General features: G+C 44.3%; 1 protein-coding gene across 1 annotated transcript; it reads left to right on the plus strand.

The window, feature by feature from the left end:
• Nucleotides 1-6,995: 6,995 nt before the first annotated feature.
• On the plus strand, nucleotides 6,996-7,417 carry sf3b5 (splicing factor 3b, subunit 5). The gene has a single exon (XM_041181869.1). The coding sequence runs from the start codon at nucleotides 7,082-7,084 to the stop codon at nucleotides 7,340-7,342; it is 261 nt and encodes an 86-aa protein (XP_041037803.1). The 5' UTR covers nucleotides 6,996-7,081; the 3' UTR covers nucleotides 7,343-7,417.
• The last annotated feature ends 2,682 nt before the right edge of the window (nucleotides 7,418-10,099 follow it).

Raw genomic sequence — 10,099 nt, forward strand, 5'->3', positions numbered from 1 at the left:
GCCGCCTCGCTCTCTCTTCACTCTATAAATTCCCACTCCCCCTCCTACACAAGCAACTCCACTGGGAGAGAATGGAAAGGTCTGGGGAAGAGCTGTGACTGGACAAGGGTACTCCTTTGTTTGGGGTGGGTGGACAGTGTGGGGAATGGGCAGAAAACAACACCAGTAATTCAGATGGAGATAAATAAGAATTTACAAGAAGAAGAGAGATAAAGAGATTTAAAAGAAATTCATGAAGCTGATAGGTTGGAATTTTGGACAATGATAGAGAGAGGTCCATCTAGTTTACCTTCTTTCATCCTGGTTCATGATGCATGAGTCAGTGATAATAGAGTTGTTGTCTAATCATTACAATCAATCTCAATCAATGACTCTACAACAGACCCAGACATGAGGTGAGGAAAACTCTCAATGGTGGAGAGGTTTGGGAACAATGGTCCAAATCAGCTGTTCCTCCCTAGCTACATTACAACCACTACGCATCGTATCTCAAATTACTCACCTACTGTGCCCCAAAATGTTATTTTCTGACAGAAATCGATCCAATTTGGATTTGAATTGATCAACGCTCCCTGCTCCCACCATCTTCCTAGGGAGCTTGTTCCTTAGATTGATCACTCGCGCACTGAAAATCTGGTTGAACATTGTACAGTCAAAGATATTACCCAAACGGTTTGGGATAATTTTAACCCAACCTGCTTGGCAAGAAAGTAAGGGGATGAGATCAGTCACCTGGTTTACACTATGCTTGGATTTTACTTTCCATTGGTGCCCAGTTTACCTAAGCAATTAAATACTTGTCTTTGAGGGAGTGCAACAAAAGTTGACTAGGTTGATTCCTGAGATGAGGTAGCTGTCCTATGAGGAGAGATTGAATAGAATAGGCCTATACTCACTGGAGTTTAGAAGAATGAGAGGTGATCTCATTGAAACTTATAAAGTTCTTAGAGGGGTTGACAGGGTAGATGATGAGAAGCTGTTTGTCCCAGGCTGCAGAGACTAGAACTAGAGACCAGAGTCTTAGAATAAGGGCTTGGTTACTTAGGATTGAGATGAGGAGAAACACCTTTACTCAGAGGGTTGAGAATATTTGGAATTGTCTACCCCAGAGGGCTGTGGATGCTCAGTCATTGAGTATATTAAAGTTGAAATCAATAGGTTGTTGGACACTCAGGGAAAGCAATATGGGGATGTTGCAGGAAAATGGAGTTGAGATATCAACCATGATCTTATTGAATAATGAAACAGGTTTGAGCGGCTGAGTCCTGCTGCTCCTATTTCTTATGTTTTTTTATGTTATACTAGCTGATAGTTAAGTGATGTTCACACGTTTTGACTTCACAATTTAAAGGTTCAGCAATGTCACTATTTACATTTTTAATAGTCCACATTGTGTCTCTAAGGACTCCTGACATTTCTTTAAAAAAAACCAGAAAATGCTAGAAATGCACAGCAGGTCTGTCAGTGTCAGAAACGAGAAAAGGCAAGTTAACGTTTGGGATAGAAACTGTCACTACACCATCCCATCTGGAAATATCTCAGCCGTCCCTTCTCTATCACTGGATCAAAATCCTGGAACTTCCTCCCTAACAGCACTGTGGGTGTACCTACACCACATGGACTGTGGAAGTTCAAGAAGGCAGCTCAGCCCCACCTTCTCAAGGGTAATAAGGCATGGACAATAAATACCGGCCTAGTAAGTGACAGCCAGATATTTCTTCCCGCTTCATTCTGCGAACGAGGTCATTGACGGCCAGGAGTTTGGTAGAATTCCCAAAGACCGGTAATAGAAAGAGTTTTTGATGTTTGATTTTGACTCTGTAACGTCTTTTCAGACTAAAATTCAGAACTGTGAAATGCCTAAATAGATTCTCTGTTTTATTGGTGATGTCTTCTGTTTTGTAACAGAACTATATGAATATTAGCACCAGACTTGAAGATTTTGTACATCAATAATCGTACTTCTCATGATTTGATGCATGCACATCTGTTTTGGTTTTCTTTAAAGTGATATTAAAGTAGTATTAAAACATTATAAGAGTATCTGTCATCAATGCTACCACATCCCTTTAATTGCTTTCAGTCAACTAGAAAGGGTCCAGCTGGGTCACTTGGCCTTTTCCAATCCTCAGGAATTCAGAAGATCTGTTTCTAGACTTTTTGAGATGGAGGGATTTGTATGTCTGTTGAGGTGAGACAAGTTAATGCTGATGGTTTTTTTTCCAGTATGAGCATCCTGTGTAAGGAGGGTGTTCAGTACAGCAGACCAAATAAGGTTCAATTCAAGCATGTGATGGAATGTTCACCATTTGCCTGGATGGTAGCAGCCACAATAACACTCCAAAAATGCACCACCATCCAGGACAGAGTTTGTTTGGTGCCCCTGCCACTGAACTTAAGACATATCCCTTTCCTCATTGGTACATTGTGCCTGCAGTATTGACAGCCTATAAAATGCAATGCACCTACGCAGCCAGGTAAGCTTGGCCTAAATAGCCAAGTGGTTATGGTACTGGGCTTATAACCCCAAGATCAAGAGTTCAAATCTCACAATGGCAAACTATGAAACAATGTCACTTCAACTGAATAGGAACAGATGGATATGTGTTTGTACTTGAAAGAGTTACTCACCCAGGTAACTTCAGCAGCACTTTTCTTCGATGTGGCCTTCAAGAAGGACAAGAACAGCAATGCTCTGGGTCACACACCATCCTGACTTGGAAGTAGATCATCATTCCATCACTGTTGCTGTGTCAAAATCCTGGAACTCCCTCCCTTACAGCACTGTGGGTGTACCTGCACTACAGGGACCGCAGTGGTTCAAGAAGGCAGCTCACCACCATCTCCTCAAGGCCAATTAGGGATGGGCAATAAATGCTGGCCCAGCCAGCGACGCCCACATCCCAGGAATGAATTTTAAAAATCTGCTCACTAATTGCTGGAAAATTAGTTACCAGCTCACAATCACTTCTCAGTAATTGGTGTAAACCCTCTTCCAATCTGTAAGAATGCTGCAGCCAATCTCTTGACTTGGCTACGTGTCATCAGCAGAGAAACAATTCTCCAAGTGTCTGGCCTCTACAAGGAGGCACAGCTAAGGGAAAAAATCAAACATGAAATCCAATCAAACAAAAAGGGAACTTATCAATCTTATTCATAATGTTATCTCTGTCGGCCAGATAAGGGCAGCAGACACATGGGTACACTACCACCTGAAAGTTCCTCTCCAAGTCACTCACCATCCTGACTTGGAAATATATCGGTCGTTCCTTCACTGTCACTGGGTCAAAATCCTGGAACTCCCTTCCTAACAGCACTGCGGGTGTACCTACACCACATGGACTGCAGCGGCTCAAGAAGGCAGCTCACCACCACCTTCTCAAGGGCAACTAGGGATAGACAATAAATGCTGACCCAGCCAGCGGAGACCACACCCCCCCCTGCCCCCCATGTAAGAATTTTTAAAAATAATAGAGCAATTAAAGAGAAACTGTTTCATATGGCGGAAAAGTCGTTAACCAGATTTTAGATGATTGGCAAAGAACCAGAGGTGACATGAGGAAGACGTTTTACCCAACAAGGGGATAGGATTTGGGTTGCAATACACAAATTCAATAGTAGCCTTTAGAAGGGAATTGGATAAATACTTGACTGGGGAAGGGAACCCAACTGGATTGCCCTATAAAAGAGCCAGCACAGATTCAATGGGCCAAAGGGCCTCCTTCAGTGCTGTTCTCTTCTATGATCCTACATTAATTTAAGGGTAGGCAGTGGTGTAGTGGTAATGCCTCTGGACCAGAGGCCCAAGCTAATACAAAAATAAAAATACCTGGAAAAACTCAGCACATCTGACAGCATCTGCTGCGGAGAGGAACACAGTTAACGTTTCGAGTCCGTATGACTCTTCAACAGAACCAAGGAAAAATAGAAAAGAGGTGAAATATAAGCTGGTTTAAGGGGGGTTGGGACAAGTAGAGCTGTATGGAGGGCGGGTGATAGGTGGAGATAGCCAAAAGATGTCATAGACAAAAGGACAAAGAGGTGTTGAAGCTAGTGATATTATCTAAGGAATGTGCTAATAGGTGACGTTAAGGGTAGAAAGCAAGATGAGCAAGGTACAGATAGTCCTAGTGGGGGTGGGGTGGGGGAAGGGATCGAAATAGGCTAAAAGGTAGAGATAAAACAATGACTGGAAATACATTTAAAAATAATGGAAATAGGTGGGAAAAGAAAAATCTATATAAATTATTGGAGAAAAGAGGGATCGGAAAGGGGGTGGGGATGGAGGAGAGAGTTCAGGATCTAAATTGTTGAACTCAATATTCAGTCCAGAAGGCTGTAAATTGCCTCGTCGGAAGATGAGATGCTGTTCCTCCAGTTTGTGTTGAGCTTCACTGGAACAATGCGGCAGGCCAAGGACGGACATGTGGGCATGAGAGCAGGGTGGAGTGTTGAAATGGCAAGCAACAGGGAGATCTGGGTCATGCTTGCAGACAGACCAAAGGTGTTCCGCAAAGCGGTCACCCAGTCTGCGTTTGGTCTCTCCAATGTAGAGGAAACTGCATTGGGAGCAGCGAATGCAGTAGATGGAATTGAGGGAAGTGCGAGTGAAATGCTGCTTCACTTGAAAGGAACGTTTGGGCCCTTGGACAGTGAGGAGAGGGGAAGTAAAGGGGCAAGTATTGCACCTTCTGCAGTTGTATGGGAAGGTGCCGTGAGAGGGGTTTGAGGTGTAGGGGGTGATGGAGGAGTGGACCAGGGTGTCCCAGAGGGAACAATCCCTGCGGAATGCCGCCAGGGGTGGTGAAGGAAAGATGTGTTTGGTGGTGGTATCATGCTGGAGTTGGCGGAAATGGCGGAGGATGATCCTTTGAATGGGGAGGCTGGTAGAGTGATAAGTGAGGCTAAGGGGGACGCTATCATGGTTCTGGGAGGGAGAGGAAGGGTGTGAGGGCGCATCCCTTCCCCCGACCCCACCCCCAATTGGGCTATCTGTACCTTGCTCATCCTGCTTTCTACCCTTAATGTCACCTATTAGCACATACCTTAGATAATATCACCACCTTCAACACCTCTTTGTATTTTTGTCTTTGACATATTTTGGCAATCTCCACCTATCACTGGCCCTCTATCCAGCTTTACTTGTCCCACCCACCATTAAATCAGCTTATATTTCAGCTCTTTTCTATTTTTCCTTAGTTCTGTTGAAAAGTCATACACACTCGAAACGTTAACTATGTTCCTCTCCGCAGATGCTGTCAGACCTGCTGAGTTTTTCCAGGTATTTTTGTTTTTGTTTTAGATTTCCAGCATCTGCAGTTTATTGCTTTTGGCCCAAGCTAATACTCTAAGGACACAGGTACAAATTCCAATTTAAATTCAACTAATAAATCTGGAATATACGGCTAGTCTCAGTAATGTTGACCATGACAAAAATAATCATCAAATATTGCTAAAAACCTATCATGTCTGTGTCCGCTAAAAAAGTGAAAAAAGAAACTAGCCGCTCATTTTAATCCCACTTCCCAGCACCTGGTCCGTAGCCTTGCAGGTTACGGCATTTCAGGTGCGGATCCAGGTGCCTTTTAAATGAATTGAGGGCTTCAGCCTCAACCACCAACTTAGGCCGTGAATTCCAGACACTCACCGCCCTCTGGGTAAAAAAGTTGTTCCTCATGTTCCCTCTAATCCATCTACCAATCACCTTAAATCTCTGCCCCCTATTAATTGACCCACTGCTAGTGGAAACAGTTTTTTTCTTGTTTACCCTTTCTAGGCCCCTCATAATTTTATACACCTCAATTAGGTCACACCTCAGCCTCCTCTGTTCTAAGGAAAACAGCCCTATCCAATCTTTCTTCATAGCTGTAATTTTCAAACCTTGGCAACATTCTTGTAAATCTCCTCTGTACTCTCTCCAGAGCAATTATGTCCTTCCTGTAATGTGGAGACCAGGACTTGTCAGTGATGCTCACATCGTATGAAAGAATAATGATTAAAATATGACACACTGCACTTCAGAATCCCAATCTAAATATGACAACTGAAGATACTGATCAAGGACCAAAAGAAGTTCATGCCTGCAGTGAAATGTATACCGTGGAATTGGCTGAGGAAGAGGGAATTGTGTTGCAGTTAAAAACAAAAAACTGCAGATGCTGGAAATCCAAAACAAAAACAGAATTACCTGGAAAAACTCAGCAGGTCTGGCAGCATTAGCGGACAAGAAAAGAATTGACGTTTCGAGTCCTCATGACCCTTCAGTAGAACGGAGTGAATATAAGGAGAGGGGTGAAATATAAGTTGGTTTAAGGTGGTGGGTTGGGTGGGGGGAGAGAAGTGGAGGGGGTGGTGTGGTTGTAGGGACAAGCAAGCAGTGATAGGAGCAGATCATCAAAAGATGTCACAGACAAAAGAACAAAAGAACACAGAGGTGTTGAAGGTGGTGATATTATCTAAACAAATGTGCTAATTAAGAATGGATGGTAGGACACTCAAGGTATAGCCCTAGTGGGGGTTGGGGGGGCATAAAAGATTTAAAAATAATAGAAATAGGTGGGAAAAGAAAAATCTATGTAAATTATTGGAAAAAACAAAAGGAAGGGGGAAGAAATAGAAAGGGGGTGGGGATGGAGGAGGGAGTTCAAGATCTAAAGTTGTTGAATTCAATATTCAGTCCGGAAGGCTATAAAGTGCCTAGTCGTAAGATGAGGTGCTGTTCCTCCAGTTTGTGTTGCAGTTCCTCGCAGCAGTGATCCTCCAGCCTAGGGGGGACCAGAGAGGCAAGAGCGCCGATATCACGAGGGCGGGGCTTCAAACCATCCGTCTCCCAATGCGCCTGCGTATGAATATAATTTATTTTAAGCTTTAGAAACCCTTTCATTTACAAAAAATATATATATATATTTCTATTAAAATAAGTGATAAAGTCGCCGGACTTTAGCAAGATTAGCTTTTAATTTTAAAGATCATTTTAAAAGTGGCCGTAACCATGGGGCCCGGCGGCCATGTTGGATTTTCCGCGCTGCGGCTTCGGGTGGTGGACGGTTGAGTTTTGAATTTTGAATTTTGGGGGAGAGCTATGACGGACCGTTACAATATCCACAGCCAGCTGGAACATCTCCAGTCCAAATATATCGGCACCGGTCACGCCGACACCACCAAGTGGGAATGGCTGGTTAACCAGCACCGGGACTCGTACGCCTCGTACATGGGCCACTTCGACCTGCTCAACTACTTCGCCGTGGCCGAGAATGAGACCAAGGCCCGAGTCCGCTTCAACCTCATGGAGAAGATGCTGCAGCCATGCGGCCCCCCGCCCGACAAGCCCGAGGAGGCCTGAGAGGGCCGGGCCCGACCCGGGGTTGGGGGGGTGCTAATGGCGGGATGATGGGGATGTGAGGGGTATATGGGTGAAGGATGGGGGTATGAGGGGGTATGTGGGTGAAGGAAGGGGCTACATGGGGTGAAGGCCGGGGATATGAGGGGTATATGGGTGAAGTCCGGGGATATGAGGGGTATATGGGTGAAGTCCGGGGATATGAGGGGTATATGGGTGAAGTCCGGGGATATGAGGGGTATATGGGTGAAGTCCGGGGATATGAGGGGTATATGGGTGAAATCCGGGGATATGAGGGGTATATGGGTGAAGTCCGGGGATATGAGGGGTATAAGGGTGAAGTCCGGGGATATGAGGGGTATAAGGGTGAAGTCCGGGGATATGAGGGGTATATGGGTGAAGTCCGGGGATCTGAGGGGTATATGGGTGAAGTCCGGGGATATGAGGGGTATATGGGTGAAGTCCGGGGATATGAGGGGTATATGGGTGAAGTCCGGGGATATGGGGGGTATATGGGTGAAGTCCGGGGATATGGGGGGTATATGGGTGAATTCCGGGGATATGAGGGGTATATGGGTGAAGTCCGGGGATATGAGGGGTATATGGGTGAAGTCCGGGGATATGAGGGGTATATGGGTGAAGGATGGGGGTATGGGGGGTATATGGGTGAAGAAAGAGGGTATATGGGTGAAGGCTGGGGATATGAGGGGTATATGGGTGGCCGGGTATATGGGTGAAGGACAGGGATATGGGGGGGGTATATGGGTGAAGGCTGGGGATATGAGGGGTATATGGGTGAAGGATGGGGATATGAGGGGTATATAGGGGAATAGTACAGATATGAGGAGGAATGGTGCGGGTGTAGGAGACAGGAATAGGGCTTGTGGAAGAAGTGAAGCTCAGTTCCTCCACGCCCAACTTGGGACTCAATTTCTCCTCTTCCATTTGCCATCAATGTGATCTACGCCCTTGTCAGCAACCAAGGGATCAGCTGACCCCACCTCAAGCAGAGGATTGTTCCCATATCTTTAGCCAGGTGGTGTACCCTGTCCTCTCCAACAACCAGGTGATTCTCCAGCCACAAATGTCTCCATTCTCTTAACACCCCACAACCAGCCAAGGAATCTATCCATCTTGCATCTGCAGCCTGGGAGTCTCCATTTGCCTCAAGAGCTCTGCCATCATAAGGACTTGTGTTTGGTATGCAGCATTGTTACTAATCTGAAATTTCTCAAAGCCTCACAAGAATAGTTGACCTTTTTGTGCAATGCAGTGACTTTTTTGTACGTTAATGGTCACAAGCAACAGCTAAGCCGATTGCAAAAGATGTTATCAAGTGGCACCTTTGTCAGCTTGTTAATGGAAGAGAAATTTCACCATTTCAAGATGGTCCGAAGCTCCTCACATACAGTGATTTGCTTTCGCTTTGGCAACATAACCGAGGAGGGAAATCTTCCAAAAATGACCTGTCCTCTAGTAAAAAGGAAAGGTTTTGACACAAGTTGATCAGTGAGAAGCTTTCATCCTGGCTTTGAGCACTGGAAGATTTCTAATCATACTGAAACCTGAGCCGAATGCTGGTGTGATGATCTTGAAAGAACCCGCAAGGAGGGATTCCAAAAATACCTGATGTCCATACGTAGACGGTTCCTGCACAAAAAGGCATCTGTGAATGAATTGCCCCATAAATGGTATAAAACAGAGGGCTGCCCCATGTGGGAAAACTATACAGACCTACAGAGCTCTCTCCAGCAAGTGAATTTTATAAAGGCCAGGCCCTTTAAGTTGGTGAGTGCTTGTTTGAATAAAGAAAGCAGAAGCAAAGAGGTGCTTTGAAACACACAAATCATGACAATATCCTCAAAGCAAAGCAGGCTCCAAGCATGGCACGTCGCTGGTGTTTTTTATTCAAGGGAAATTCACGTGGAACGTCAATCTGGTTAAAAGGAAAGCAGTTTTGGAAATGAAGACCAAATTATCGGGTGAATTTTTCCATTCCTCCCCCTGTAGATTGGTGTTTTAACGGATGATCTTCAGTGGATTTTGTGTGTAAAGTGGTTCAGTAGTGCTTGATCAGCCAGATCCGAAACATCATCAGGACATTGAGAAATTTGCCTTTTTATTGTTCGGAAGTGAGGATTTTGGGCCTATTTTGTGTTGCTAATTTGCAAAGTGACAAGTCTGTTTTTGGCAAATTCAAGCATTGATTTTCACTGCAATTCTACAGATTGTATTTTGTGAAAGGTTGGGTTCAAACTGAAGAAACTTGTGAACTGTGCTTTACAAACGTATATCACTGCACTGATCTGTGGCTCAATGGGAATTTTTATTGCTTCAGTTATTTTGACATTTTTGTTAACCTGAAATACGACAGCAAATGCCTAGTTAACTAGCTTGTCATGGTCAAAGAGCCTTGAATTTACAGTAAAGGTTGGGTTCAAACTGGAGAAACTTGTGAACTGTGCTTTACTCAAATGTATATCAATGCATTGATCTGTGGCTCAATGAATGGGAATTTTTAATGCTTCAGTTATTTTGACATTTTTGTTAACCTGAAATGCGACAGCAAACGCCTAGTTAACTAGCTTGTCATGGTCAAAGAGCCTTGAATTTACAGTAAAGGAGGGTTAACCTGTCTATATATGAAACAAAATACAGGAAGGAATAAAAACACATACTTGTATCTACGTAATCTATATTTCGTGATTTCAATCCTTTCTCAATTTAAGCTTAATGAGCTGTTTTGTTCAATTTTGAGCC

This window comes from Carcharodon carcharias, chromosome 2 (genome assembly GCF_017639515.1).
Source record: "Carcharodon carcharias isolate sCarCar2 chromosome 2, sCarCar2.pri, whole genome shotgun sequence".
NCBI classification, from domain to species: Eukaryota; Metazoa; Chordata; class Chondrichthyes; order Lamniformes; family Lamnidae; genus Carcharodon; species Carcharodon carcharias.